The sequence below is a fragment of the Anomaloglossus baeobatrachus genome, chromosome 10 (assembly GCF_048569485.1).
Source record: "Anomaloglossus baeobatrachus isolate aAnoBae1 chromosome 10, aAnoBae1.hap1, whole genome shotgun sequence".
Lineage (NCBI taxonomy): Eukaryota > Metazoa > Chordata > Amphibia > Anura > Aromobatidae > Anomaloglossus > Anomaloglossus baeobatrachus.
The window spans coordinates 66514468-66529828 of record NC_134362.1 but is presented as its reverse complement, the minus strand read 5'-3'; the positions used below and the strand labels follow the sequence as shown (position 1 = coordinate 66529828).

Genomic DNA, 15361 nt, shown 5'->3' with positions numbered 1-15361 from the left:
GATTAATCCTATACCTGCAGATACATAGCGTTCTTGTTGATGTCAGGTTCCCTTTAAAGGGAACCTGTAACCAGATTTAGCGACTATAAGCTGCGGCCAGTACCAGTGGGCTCTTATATACAGTATTCTAACATGCTGTATATAAGAGCCCAGGCCGCTGTGTAGAATGTAAAAAACACTTTATAATACTCACCTAAGGGGTGGTGCGGTGCAGACTGGTCAGATGGGTGTCTTAGTTCTACCGTAGTGGTGCCTCCTCTTTCAGCCATCTTTGCCCTTCCTCTTCTGAAGCATGGGTGCATGATGCATCCTACGTCATCCACACAAGCCGACACTGGGGTCCTGCGCAGGCAAACTTTGATCTGCTCTGAGCAGGGCAGATCAAGGTATTGTAGTACGCCTGCACGGGACCTCAGTGCTGGCTAGTGTGGATGACGTAGGATGCAAGATCAATGGTTGCTCTTAAATATGATACTAAGAAACTTAACGCATTAGGATAGCTTATAAAAACCTCTAAATGCTAATTTTTATTTCAACATGCATAATGAACATGTTTGTATTCTTTGCAGAATGTGGACCTTGTGAATGTCTAATGCCAAACTGTGGTACAGGATATCGTGTGGTTTCGCATATGCCTCCTGGTACTTGTTGTGCCATGATCACATGTGGTATGTACTATTTACTTTTTACAATTTCATTTTGAAAGACAGGAAAAACACGACTAAATTTTAGATAAAATGAGATATTAATTTAATTTACTAGTACATTTCACTACTGAAAATCATTAACAAGTCTGCAAGCAATTTATTTTTATGTATAATTAGGAACTGCACTTTTAACAAATGTTGCATAAATCAGTAGTACAGGTGATTATAAGAAAATGTTGTAATACGGTATATCCTGAATGGTGAATTTTGCTTCTGCCATGCCTAGGAGTTGATACGTCAGTCTCCTGTGATGTAGTCTGTTTCCCTCTCCACTGAGTCGCTGTCCTGGTTCTGAGCACTTTGTTCTGTGTTCATTGCCTTTCTGTCAACAAGTGTTTCCAATGCTGTAATTCAATCTGCCCTATCACCTGGCAGTTGTAACTAATTAAAGCTTTCCACTGCTGATATTTCTATTTGGAACTACAGCCTGTCTGCCAAGTGGCTGACTGTTACTTTATCTTATTTTTTACTCTATACCTTCCCCCGAATTCTTAAGGAGGTACATGATACCCTTGATGGCGGCTTAAGAAGCAAAAGTCGGAGTCGTCATCTTAGTCATCAGTTAGGGTTTTTTCAGTCTGGGGGCCTCTAGGGACTTTACAGATGAGACCTCTAGTCTGAACAAGAACTGGGTGGATCAGGTATAATTGCTTTGACTTAGTTTACTTAATTTTCCACATGTGCACTAGAGTGTGCATAACAGCTTCTTTCTCCACTTATGAACCACTTCTGCCTCTCCCTCTGCTTCCTGAAATTAACACTCACTAGAAAAAAACAACTTATCTCCGTTTTGATCAGACAAGACTGACTGTTCACTTTGATGTCAGGTTAGATTTCTTATTATTCTTCATGGACAGAGGAGGAGGAATGAGGAGCAGAGTGAAGAAACAGGCAGAGGGAGACATAAGGAGATCGTGCTGAGCTTTCTAACAAGTCTTTTATCTCACCTCAGAGTTAGATTCACTTATGATCAGCTTAGTCTCATTGTGTAATTTCCTTTATGCTGCTACTTTCTGTGGGCTTCCTATGGAAGAAGAGCAGGAGTCCATTTCTGTGTGCTGTGCTGTGTATGGGAGACATTATCGAAGCTAGTCTCCTCCCACTAACTCAGAGTCAACTGTAAATTAAAATATAGAACCTGCAGAAGGGAAAGTCTTATGATGGAGAGAAATAATATTATTCCTCATGCACATACATAAATGACAACTTATTCTCAAAAGTTACTTGAAAATACAGTGACATTTTAAATGTTAGGAATTTTATAAATTTGTGGTATAAAGCCTGCTTTATGGTGATTTCCATGTTGCACAATAATTCTTTTAATACATACAATTAATGTGAAAAGTATGTACAATATACTACATAATGTAATGTATTTTGTATGATGACATGCTCCAACTGCAAGATCTATAACTGCAAAATGTTTAATTTGATAAGGACTACTTTTTACTATATTATGATAATATGGGAGAGAATAGTTCATCTGAACAATCTTTTTTTTCCTTTTTCTTCCTTTCCAGAACCTGATGATGTCTGTGTAAAAGACAATACCATTTATAAGGTTTGCATACATTGGAAACATGCAACTCTATCTTTCTATCAATGCTCTGGAAACAATTCTGTATCATGATGGGGACCTAGACTGGGCATTGTTCACACTTTTATACATCCAAGACAATTATTTATTTCTTTTACGTTTAACCTAAATTTGGTCTTCATTGTGAGATGATGTGTATGAGAGTCTGAACTTGTAAATTGGTGTAATGCAAGCTGCAATCCCTTCATAAGGGTTCATCAATTAATAACACAATATTATAACTATTTTCTCACCCTGCATTCCGTATTTTTGTGCAGCCTGGATCCACCATCCCACAAGCTAAGGATGCATGTCAGAAATGTGAGTGCTCCAAGGATGAACAAGATGAATCTGGTTTCTATGCAGTAAAATGTCAAGAACTTGTCTGTGACAAGACGTGCGAGAAGGTGAGTAAATATATTATTGTGGTATTTTCACACCAGAGAATAACACAGTATAGTAGGCACAACACCATATGTTAAGACGAAAAGATTGATCAGTTTTAACTATTAATGAGTGAGCACTACCATGCTCGGGTGCTCGGTACTTGTAACTAGTGATGAGTGAGCACTACCATGCTCGGGTGCTCGGTACTTGTAACTAGTGATGAGTGAGCACTACCATGTTCGGGTGCTCGGTTCTTGTAACTGGTGATGAGCAAGCACTACCATGCTTGGGTGCTTGGTACTTGTAACTAGTGATGAGCGAGCACTACCATGCTCGGGTGCTCGGTGCTTGTAACTGGTGATGAGCGAGCACTACCATGCTCGGGTGATCAGTACTCGTAACTAGTGTTGAGCGGGCACTACCATGCTTGGGTGCTCAGCACTCGTAACTAGTGATGAGTGAGAACAACCATGCTTGGGAGCTCGGTACTCGTAACTAGTGATGAGTGAGCACTACCATGTTCGGGTGCTCAGTACTCATAACTAGTGATGAGCGAGCACTACCATGCTCGGGTGAACGGTATTCATAACTAGTGATGAGTGAGTATGTCGCGGGCAGAGGAGGGGATGCTGCGCTCTCCCACTGCTCGGGTCCGGCTGCCGCGGCTGCTGCGGCCTGCCGCTGCTCGGTGGCTCGAGCGGTGGGCCGGATCCCGGGGACTCGAGCAGCGTTCCTCGCCCGTGAGTGAAAAGGGGGAATGTTTGTGGTTTAGGGATATTGTCCGTGACGCCACCCACGGTTGTGGTGAGATTGGTGACACCACCGCTGCTCTGGACGGGGATCCCGGGAGCGATGACAGGGAGCAGCTTGGATGTTGGTTCTCCCCTCCGTGGGTAGGGGGGTTGGTTGTCCCGGGGCCCGGTGAGGGGGTAGGGATGGATGGCAGGCGGGTTACGGGGCCTGGTGAGGTGCAGGGTCGCGGGGGCAGCGCTGTGCCGCACGGCACGGTAGTACTCACTCAGCCAATGATGAACACAGAGTCTCCGGTAAAACAAACAGCTGGATGGACGGGTCCCATAGACGGCTGCGGTGTTTCTCCTCCCGGCAGGTTGATGGTGACTGCCTTTCCCTGCACCTGTGTAGTGTGTACGGTTCCAATGGGTTCCCACCGGTAACCCGCTCCCCAGCTTGGATATGTGCTGAAGGAGCCCCTTTTGCCCGCAGGATCTGGCCCTGGGAACTTTAGCCTTGGCGGTGACTGTGTTTCCCTCTCTCGGTTGGACTGTTGCCTTCTGTCGGGACTTGGCTGCTGGGAAACCCAGGAGGTTCCCTTCACTAACGGATTTGACAAATTGCACGGCGACTCCTAGCCTTGTCGGGGTCCGTAAGCCCCTGCCGGATGGTGCTGGCTTCTCTTTGCGTACCGGTCCAGTACCGCCGGGCCACCGCCCGTCCACGGTTCTTACGGCTAGCTCCAATAGGCCTCTCCTGCAGACGGTCACCACCGTCCGCCAACCTTGCTTTTCCGTCCGGGCCACACACCCGGACTACTTTGTCTGCTCCTCTACCACTTCACTCCTTCCACTTCAAACTCCACAACTCAACTCTCTCCTTTTCCCACCTCCAGGACTGTGAACTCCTCGGTCGGCGGGACCAACCGCCTGGCCCACCCCCTGATGTGAACATCAGCCCCTGGAGGGAGGCAACAAGGATTTTGTTTGACTTTGGTGTACCTGACCGGGAGTGTGGGGTGTGTTGGTGTAGTACCTGTGACATCCTGGCTTGTCCAGGGCGCCACAAGTACTTCCATGCTTGGCACTCATTATGAGCAGTTGGATGCTCAGATGGGCGAGACTCAAGTACTGGAGTATAATGGAATCCAGCACGACATCCAATGGATAAAAATCTTCTATTTGCTTTTTTAATCCATGTTAAAAGGTGAAGTTTAAAATACAGACAAGGGACGCGTTTCGGAATATACTTCCTTATTCACAATCCTAGGATCCTTAGGATTGTGAATAAGGAAGTATATTCCGAAACGCGTCCCTTGTTTGTATTTTAAACTTCACCTTTTAACATGGATTAATAAAGCAAATAGAAGATTTTTATCCATTGGATGTCGTGCTGGATTCCCTTTTTTGTATATCCTAGTGTCATGGCCGTGATTCATCTTCCTTGCACCATCTTTGGACTTCATACATACTGATGAGCTGGATTTGAGAATTTTTTTTCTCTTTTTGATACGTGGAGTATAATGGAAGTCAATGACGAACTCAAGCATTTGTCTGGGAACTCTTCCAGAAAAATACTCAGTTCCCCCATTGACTTCCATTATACTTGGATACTCATTCGAGCATCCAACTGCTCTAACGAGTACCGAGCACCTGAGCATGGTAGTGCTTGCTTATCCCTAGTTTTAACCAAAGGATCAGCAACCATACAATTCAATAAACCACAAGGCAACTGCTACACCCATAAAGCACCATTAATACCTGCAACTATAAAAATAGAAATAAACTCAGGACCCCTTTGCACCTATTCACAACTTATCCATTTTTCTCTCAGTCCAGTTTAGTAAATAGCATATTTACTGTATAGAGATATATCTTGATTTCTAGCATCTACACAAATGTTTGGCCATATTTTCCAGTTTCATTGTACTCTTGCATCCCTTTCAAAGGTGAAAACAATTTAGTCAATTAGTTTGCTTTTATGACTTTTTCATTTAGGGCTTTGAATATGCTGAAAAACAAGGTGAATGCTGTGGTGAATGTGTACCCAACCAATGTACCATGAAGAAAAAGAAGGTGGAGAGTGGAGAGACCACAGAGATTGGCCAACAGGGAGAAATCGGGGAAAGTGGAGAGGAAGACATACAAATCCTAATCCAGGTACGTGAAAAATGTCAAGCCTAAAACCTGCGTAGCCTGAACAAGAATTATAAGTAGAATTTCCTATTAAGTAGAAAGGGTTTAATGCATTTTATAAATGTATCAGAACTGTAGAAGAAGGTTTTGAACTGCACATCTAAAATGCATAAGTGATCTACTGCAGCTAGAGAAAAATTGATAAAATATTAAGGTCAGAATGTATAAAAGCCATTTCATGACAAACCTCATAGTGGGTCATTAACCTTAACGATGCAACACCGTGCGGCAACTAACGTCAAAACGATACCACATCAGTAGGGTGAAAGACCTACGTTCCTTACGGCACCTATGCTGCAAGGCAACTCTTCCATGGCTCCAGATCACAACACCCCAGAGGAACAACTAAACAGCAACAATGGACGCCACACATCACCAATATCAAGTGAACAAGGGAACGACCCACATGTGCTGCAGGGCAAAGCCACCACATTTCCAGCTCACACCACCCCCCAACCACAGCAACAATGGCCACCACACTGCACCCCTCAAACACCAAGTGGATAGATTTTTTTTTATATTTATTTACTCTATTGCAAACTTTTTCGTATTTTTAGATTGGAGATACTTATCGTCCTGAAGGCAGCACTTGCATCTACTATGAGTGCGATGAGGAAGATGGTAAACCGATTTTGACTAAAGTGAAGAAGGTTTGCCAAGAGCTGGACATCACCAAGTGCGAGAAGGTAACATCATTTATATGCAATATTTCCATCATTATATATTGGAAGCTGTACTTGTCTGAATTATACTGGTATCCTCAATTATCCTCAAAGTGACTCATCCTTGTCCCCTAATTTCAAATTAAAACATTTTTTAAGGTATTTCATAAGATGAAAAATGCTCACCTAGCCCTAGCACCTTATGGCGTCTTCTTCACTTTTGATGTAGAGTAGTTTGGGAATGCAGGAGAGTGATCTCAATGCTACAGCTATGAACATGCTACAATTAGAGGATAATGTAAATTTAACAGCCTAACCTTAGTAAGAGTCAAAACCTGACTCTTCCCCCACCACAATGTGCTTATTAATGTTATCCAGGTTGTCAGACACCCATTTTTTGATGGCCATTTTTTGAAGGACCAACGTGTTAGAAAAAATAGTATAGTGAAGAGTAGGATCACGAATTTTTATATAGACATTGTGATGAAATGGGACTTTAAAATATTGGAATAGCCATGACCTTAACTACTATTGCAATCATAAGCATAGCTTTTTATAGTGGAAACACTCCTTTGACTTGTTTTTCTAAACTTTGAGATAAACATTTGTTGCTAAAGATATATAGTCATAGACAAGATGTAAAAGTCTATTTTTTCTTACAGGGTTCAGTTCAATATGATGAAGATGGCTGCTGTCAGACATGCACATATAAGACAGGCAAGTAAAATAACCAAGCACAAATAGAACCTCTTAAAAAACATAATCACACAACTAAGAGTCCAAATCAAATACTACATGCCACATTATCATAAGATTGTGTATGGTTGGTGAATATTTGCCATTAATTACCATTTATTTTTCATTTGTAGAAGTAGAGATAGTAGAAAAACCAGTGGTTGAAAACTGCAGCTCCAGAAAGAACATAACAGTAATGAAAGAAGATGACTGCGAAGTTGAGGTGGAGCTCACATACTGCGGAGGGCCTTGTATGGGAACATCAATGTAAGTGACACGAGTGCACCATGATACAGCCATAGATTAACCATATAAGTAAAGATTTGAATAGTAAAGACATGGTGTAATATTTTTATACATTTCATCACTATTCCAGGAGTTTGTAAGGATTTGTCTTACTTAAAAGTTCTAAAAAAACATCCAAGTAGTATAGCTTGACATGTGTCATCTATTGAAAATTGCTTTTGCTTCCTTCTAAGAAAAAATATGTCAGATGTATATGGTAGCAACTAGTGATCAGCGAGCACTACCTTGCTTGGTGGTAGAAACCAGTGTTGAGTAATCACTACCATGTTCGGGTGCTCGGTACTCATAACTAGTGATGAGCGAGCACTACCTTGCTTGGTGGTAGAAACCAGTGTTGAGCAAGCACTGCCATGCTCGGGTACTCTATAATCGTACAGCAACTAGTGATAAGTGAGCACTACTATGCTCAAGTGCTCAGTACTTGTAGCAAGCAGTCAGACCCACGGATCGCTCGACTCGTGTACTGAGTATAATGGAAATCAATGGGAAACTAGAGCATTTTTTCGGAAGATCTTCCAGAAAAATGCTCCAGTTCCCCATTGACTTCCATTATACTCAGATATCAGGAGGAAAATCCAGCAAACAGGTCCAAAAAATGATTTTTTTTTACCTGTTTTCTGGATTTTCCCCCTGATATATGTTGCTGTGAAGTTTTGCCGACTTGTGTTTTTGCGTGCACGGTCCAATCTAGTGGTCTCAAAGGAACAGGTGAGCTGGATAAATCTTTTTTTCTTCTATTATACTCAGTATATGAGTCGAGCCCATCCGAGGGTCTGAAACAGGGTCTCTGCCCTTCCATCATGCACTTTCAGAAGCGGTAGCAAAATCCCGGAGTCAGATTCTTCTTAAGACTCTGACAATCTTACTTTATTATAACATAGTATATTTTATGGTCGTAACGTGGAAGCCATAGACTTTTATGGGTCCCTATTATACCGACACAAACCTTCAATTTCATATAGAGGTTTTTTTTTTTTAGTTTGATCTGAAAGTGGAAGAATACTTAATAGTGTCATATATAGAACTATATGAGGGGGATGCAGAATGCCTTTGGCAGTTATAGTGCAAGAGGTCTATCTTTAGGTTCTAGAATCTAAATCATGGTGCGTCTTCTAAAACTAATTGGAAGCCTACTAGAGTTGATGTCAATCGATTTGCATGTGGTCTGAGGCTGCTGGATGGTAAGGGGAGATCCGCATCTTACGTGATAGCATCCATGGTTCTTCTTTTGATTAGCCAGCCTGGTGTGATGTTGAATGTAGGTCATGCTGCAATGCTGCAATTATGACATCCTACCAGGCCGGCAAATCAAAGGAAGAACCATGGATGCCATAAGGCAGCTGTTTCGCTACCACTCATGAGGAAATAGTCTACAGTTAGAGATTGATGGAATAGGATTTGTGGATCAATTTACACCAACTCCAAAGCCAAACAATAGTAAATATGTGGCTATTGTACTTTAATAACATTGTCTATATGACTTTTCAGGTATTCAGCAGAATCACAAGGAATGGATCACAAGTGTTCTTGCTGCACAGAACTGGAAGTGGCTGAAAAACAAATAGAATTGCTGTGTGCCAATGGTCAACGCAAGACCCACTATTACAAAGATGTGGTTAGATGTGGCTGCTCCGTAGCTACCTGCGAACCCCTCACATCTGGTGAGGTTCAGGAATCACAGCAAATAAATCAGAGATACCAAACCAACTCTCGACGAAGAAGAAGATGAACGAGAAACCAGAGAGCAAGACAGCAAAATAATGCTTTTTGAATAGTCAACTTGACAAAAATTCCCCAATGATTTCCCTTCTAATGTATTGATACTGCTAGCCCCTAGTCTGATGCTGGATAGAAGGAGGCATGTGAAGGTCATACAAATGGATATGCAATTTGATGTCCAGTATTTCTTGCAAAAAGCTTTATGCTGTTACTTGCTTTCTAATGCTTTATTCCATGTATATGTATATGTCATTAAACTATAAAAATCAATATGCAATCATTTGCTTCGTGTGCATTGTTTGACTGGACAAATTGGGAATCATTACTTGAAAACTACAGCTGATTAACCAGTTGCTGACCAGGCACATTTTTATAGTACATGCGCATTTAACAGCTCTAAAAAGTTTTCTCGTTTGGAAATTTAGATTAAATTTTCTTTTTTTCACGTTTTTTTTTTTGCCGATACTGGAGAAATAAAAACAATCCATTTTTATTTTGTTACTACTACAGACGACTACAGAAACATATTAAATTGCATTTCCCCTTTTTTGTAGAAATTATTTTATATTTTGGGCATAGTTTTTGACAGGTGTAAGGCTCAAAACTGCAATTCAGACTGGTAGTGTCAATATCTCAGTATTTCTTCTGTTTATTTACTTATGATTTTTTATTTTATTTGAGAGGTTTTTTTTCATTTATATTTTTCAACTTACGCCATACATGAGATGTTAATTAAAGGATCTTTATTGGGGCGGGGAAGGGGGCATTTTAACATATTAACACATTAATTTCCTTCCTTATTTATCCAGTAATTGTGGTTATTATATTAACTCCTAGCTAAAGCTCCCACCCTACACCCAGTGATCAAAATGACCACTGGGTCCTGAGGAGGAAGCACTAACAATGCTTCCTAATCTGTACACTGAAATGTTAGTTTAGATTGGGTATATAGATTGAGAAGGTAAACATGGTAATAAATCATGTTTATTCCTTCTGTAGGGAGTCTGGCTGTGTCTAACAGCCAGTTCACTACCTTCACAAGTGTACAATCTCGTGCAAGTTGCTTACACTGCATTGACATGTTACTACATAAGTGCAGAGAAAAATGTGGCCACCTGGATGTTTATAGTCTATGTGCAGTTGTGGCGCCCCTGAGGCTCTGGTCGCCACAGGGCACTGCACCTCAGTTAAGGTGTGGTATCCATCTCAGGTAAGGGGGTTTAATCACTGGTGTTCCACATTCACAGTCTACATACAGCTTAGGAGCCTTCTCACAGGGGGGGTTGGCTCAGGGTAGATAGGGGGTGGCCATCACGTTGCATGGGATTTCCCCGGTCACTAAAGCCAGCCACCTGGGGGCGGGTTCCACTTGGGGGTAGAATTAGGCGCCAACACACTCACATCAGACAGGCAAGTTGGGGCCATAGTTCTGACAAGACACTTCTGGAACTCTTGGACTTTACTAGGCCTGGGGCTTGGAGCGGGAGCTCAGCCTGGATACCTAACTGCTTAGGGGGACATCCTAGAAAAGGGATATTCTCTCTCTTTCTTTAAACACTGGTGGTGGACTCTTACTTGCTTGATACTGACCGGAGTCCACGACGGCAGAGACGAGCACCTGGGTGCAGCTTTAAATCAGTGAGTAATAAAACCTGGAACTGCAGTTGCCGTCTCAGGCTTTGATTAGCAACGCTGTCGCCCCACGCTTCGGCGCTCCCAGGGGACTGCCAAACCCTTCGGCATGCACCCGGGGCCCGCTCCGCCTGTGGGGAGCGACATTATCCCGGCTGCCATAACACCTGTTCCCGCGAGGAATTCTGCAGCGGCGGCTATCATGACAAACTCTCCCCTATCACTCCGCTTTCCCTTCATTCCTGCACGCCTCGGGGCAATGGAACCAGGCAAGGCCAGCCGTGACATCACCTGACCCGACCCTCAGTGGCCCAGCAACGAGTAGGTTAAACACCTGCCCCGAGTGGCACTGCACAGTCAGTCCATAGATAGTTAACTCCTTGATGCCTCTTGATGAATATGTCGCGGTCGGGGAGGGGACGCTGCGCTCACCACGCTCGGGTCCGGCGCTGCTGCTGCTGCTCGGTGGCTCGAGCGGTGGGCCGGATCCGGGGACTCGAGCGGCGCTCCTCGCCCATGAGTGAAAGGGATGGTTTGGTGGGGTTTGGGATGTCGGTTTGTGACGCCACCCACGATATGTGGTGAGGTTGGGACACCACCGCTGCTCTGTACGGGGATCCCGGGAGCGTTGACAGGGAGTAGCTGGGATGTTTCTCTCCCCTCCGTGGGTAGGGGGAATTTTGGTGGTCCCGGGGCCCGGTGATGTTGACTGAAAGGTAGATGGTGGGGTTTGGCGAGGTGCAGAGTCGCGGGGGCAGCGCAGTGCCAGACGGCACGGTGGTTCTCACTCAGCCAGTAACGTACACGGAGTCTCTGGTAAAACAAACGGCTGGATGGACGGGTCCCACAGGCGGCTGCGGTGTTTTTCCCCTGACCCCAATTCGGTAGTGTAAGTCCTTTCCTGCACCTTCTTGTACGCTCCTCCTGTGCTCCGGTTTCCAGCTGGCTGCCCGGTTCGGTACCGGTGGGCCACCGCCCAACCCCGGCTACCTACGGTTCCACCAAGACTGTCTTCCCAGCTCCCGCAGATGGCCACTACCATCTGCCTAACTGACTACAAGAGGGTCCTAGGCTCCAAACTAGGCCCATGTCTGCTTCTGCCACACTGCACACCTCCTCTCCCTTCCTCTGCCTGGACTTGTCTCTGTTGTTTCCTGCCTCAGACCAGCTAGACTCCTCGGTGGGCGTGTCCATCTGCCTGACTCCGCCCACCTGGTGTGTCTGTCTGAACCCGAGGGAGGAAATCAGGTCTCACTGGAGATGACTGCTGTGACCTGCTGGGGGTGTGGGTGTGTGTGTGTTGTTACCTATGGCCCCTGGCTAGTCAAGGGCGCCACAAATATATCCATGGTGGAGTTTTTCAGGGACTTTGGAGCTGGCTCAGAAGCAGAGCCCACTCTACAGAGGTCAGATAAGAGCTTTCTTATATAGCTGACATGTGCCTCTAACTGCACCATGACCATTGATCGCTGCTATTAAATTAAAAAATGTCACTGTCAATTGCTAATTTTTACTGCAAAATTAACACCAAAGAACAGAACCCCCCAAAAATAGTGAAATAGCATTTTTTTTGCAATTTCACTTCACTTGGAATGCGAAATGACATTAGCCAACTCTCTGGTACTTTAGCAGTGTGAGAAGTGGTGACTGGCAAGATTTCTTAACTGTAATTCAAATCTCAAAGTGTTCAAATTTGTATGAAACTGTGAATTTCAGAAAATTTGACACAAACTTGATCCTTTTGGAATTAATGCACTCATCTCTAGTCCAGAAGTGTAAAGCGTGTCAAAGAGTGACAAAAGAGTCAGTTTAGAAGATAATGCAATCTGTACTTGAATAGGACATATAACATAACTGTACAAAATGATTGGTAAGAGGTTCCAGCAAATTAATGTACAGATATGTTATAAGCTCTGCCCTCACAATTGCCGCCAGAAGCTTGGCTTAAGTGATAGCTGAGCTCTACACGTCACAGCCAGTTGTGGAGCCCGCACTGCCCCTGGCTGTATAAGCCCCTAAATTTCATAATTAATAGTGATTGCAGCATTTAGAAGACTAGGAGAGAGAGGCAGTAAAGCTTGGCTCACATTTATCCTGCACTCTATGTTCAGCACTTACATTGAGGCTTCTGTTTAAATCTCTGAAATAGATGATTGGCACAAAATCCTCAACAGAACATTACCTATAATAAGGCAGATAGAGTCATTGTAGATTTCGCCTGACTTACAATTTGATGGTGTTTGTCTTTTTAGGCATGGGCAAACCACAGTTCTGTGTACTTCTGAAAAGCTGGAAACCACTGAACAGAGGCCAGACGGAGTCCACTCCAGAGCATCTTAATATGGCCGGAGTCACACTTGCGAGGAATTCTCACAAATCTTGCATCGCATCACTCGGCACGGCCGCACACTCTCCTGACAGAAGCGGGTCGGCAGCATGAATTTCTATGCAGCTGTTGCTCGTGTCCGGAGAGCATCAGGCCGTGCCGGGTAATGCGATGCGAGACTAGCGCGAGTCCCTCACAAGTGTGACTTTGGCCTAAGAAGAGGAGGTATGCAAATGGTTCTTTTTATTAGAAATTCATTTAAAAACAGGAGGATCCATGATAACTACAACCTAAAGCGGGCTTTACACACTACGACATCGCTCAAGTGATCTCGTTGGGGTCACGGAATTTGTGACGCAAATCTGGTCGCTTTAGCGATGCCGTTGCATGTGACACCTAAGAGCGATTTTGCATCGTCGCAAAAACGTGCAAAATCGCTCATTGGTGACATGGGGGTCCATTCTCAAATATCGTTACTGCAGCAGTAACAAAGTTGTTCCTTGTTCCTGTAGCAGCACACATCGCTGTGTGTGACACCGCAGGAACGAGGAAGCTCTCCTTACCTGCCTCCCGGCCACAATGCGGAAGGAAGGAGGTGGGCGGGATGTTCGTCCTGCTCATCTCCGCCCCTCCGCTTCAATTGGGCGGCGGTTCAGTGACACTGCTGTGATGTCGCTGTTACGCTGAATGAACCGCCCCCTTAGAACCGCCCCCGTGTTGCACAACCAATGGGGGCGGGTACGCACGCTGGCGATATTGGTACCGATATCGCAGTGTGTAAAGCGGCCTTTAGTCTTAAGAATATGCAAAGAATCATGGGAACTCTGTTTTAAGTTATGAATAACCAATGACAATGCTTATCACAAATACAATTAAACAAGCATGCAAACTACTGCTTCTGCTGTCCTGATCACAGGGGATCTTAAATAGTAACTTCTAACTCAGGAAGAAAAGATCAAGGCAAATTACCGGTACATCTCCATTCACATTTGGAAATGACCGATGTTACGCTGTGTGTGAAGCCGCAGGAGCGAGGAACATCTCCTACCTGCGTCCTGCGGCTCACGCCAGCTATGCGGAAGGAAGGAGGTGGGAGGGATGTTTACGTCCTGCTCATCTCCGCCCCTCCACTTCTATGGGCCGCCTGCCGCGTGACGTCGCTATGACGCCGCACGACCCGCCCCCTTAATAAGGAGGCGGGTTGCCGGCCAGAGCAACGTCACAGGGCAGGTGAGTGCATATGAAGCTGCCGTAGCGATAATGTTCACTACGGCAGCTATCACTAGATATCGCAGCTGCGACGGGGGTGGGGACTATTGCGCTCGGCATCGCAAGCATCGGCTTGCGATGTCGCAGTGTGCAAAGTGCCCCTTATGGAAATGACAGACGCTACACCGATGATACGATTACGATCATTTTGCGCTCGTTAATCGTATCAAAAAGGCTTTACACACTACGATATCGCCTGCGACACCGGATGTGCGTCACTTTCAATTTGACCCCACCGACATCGCACCTGCGATGTCGTAGTGTGCAAAGTGCCCCTAAGGCTGCGTGCCCTTGATTGGGATTCACAGCGTGCTGGACACGATGCACGCTGCTGTGTTTTTTCACGAAATCCAAAACGCTGAATTGTACAGTTCTGGCACAGTGGATGGGATTTCTAGAAATCCCATGCACACTGTGCTTGTTTTTCCCGCAGCAAAAATTGACCTGCGGTGCGGCTTCCTGAACCGCAGCATGTCAATTCTTTGCTGCGGAGACGCGAGTGTTCTCCGCAGGGAGAACACAGTGAGAGACCACAACTGCCTGAGCCCGGATCGTGGGTATGAGCCTCTGTGGTCTCCTGCAGAGGAGTCTCGCAGCCCCGCAGGTCTGGACCCTCCGCATTCAGGACACAGATCGTGTGCACAAACCCTAAAAGTTTATAGCATTAAAAGAAGTCTGTTGGCCCAAGCTGACAAAAATAAGCTCAAAGCATTGTAGGGTAGGAAATATGTGCCGCCCCTGCAGCGGTCAAACCGTTCGGATCCAGGATTTGCTGCTGCTGTGGCTCGAGGGTCTCCGGACCCGGGGGCTTGCAGCAACTCAAATGTAAAAGGGGACTATTTACAGGGGATAATAGTTTGTGACGCCACCTGTGGTTTGCGGTAAGGGGAGTACCGTCGCTGCCCATGAGAGTACCCGGGGGAGATGGAGTGGGGCAGCCAGATGACAGTCCCTCCACAGGTAGGGGAGGCCCCGGGACTCTGGATTGTGGGGTGCAGGGGAAGGCTACGTGGTGGCAGGGGATGATCATGTACTCACTCATATAGAGTTGGTGATGAAGAACAGACTCTGACAACAAGGTTCAGCAAGTCTCTGGGTGCCGCTGTCCTCTTGAG

At 45.1% G+C, this 15361-nt stretch overlaps 1 protein-coding gene across 1 annotated transcript in view; it reads left to right on the top strand.

Moving 5' to 3' along the window:
* The window catches only part of LOC142255376 (uncharacterized), a 55989-nt gene extending 46740 nt beyond the window's left edge, over positions 1-9249 (top strand). The window contains exons 57-64 of the mRNA XM_075326953.1: positions 570-668; positions 2228-2268; positions 2562-2690; positions 5400-5561; positions 6155-6283; positions 6922-6976; positions 7129-7261; positions 8789-9249. Coding sequence (XP_075183068.1) covers positions 570-668; positions 2228-2268; positions 2562-2690; positions 5400-5561; positions 6155-6283; positions 6922-6976; positions 7129-7261; positions 8789-9029 — 989 coding nt within the window. The 3' untranslated portion in view covers positions 9030-9249. The remainder of the gene's footprint in view (positions 1-569; positions 669-2227; positions 2269-2561; positions 2691-5399; positions 5562-6154; positions 6284-6921; positions 6977-7128; positions 7262-8788) is intronic.
* The last annotated feature ends 6112 nt before the right edge of the window (positions 9250-15361 follow it).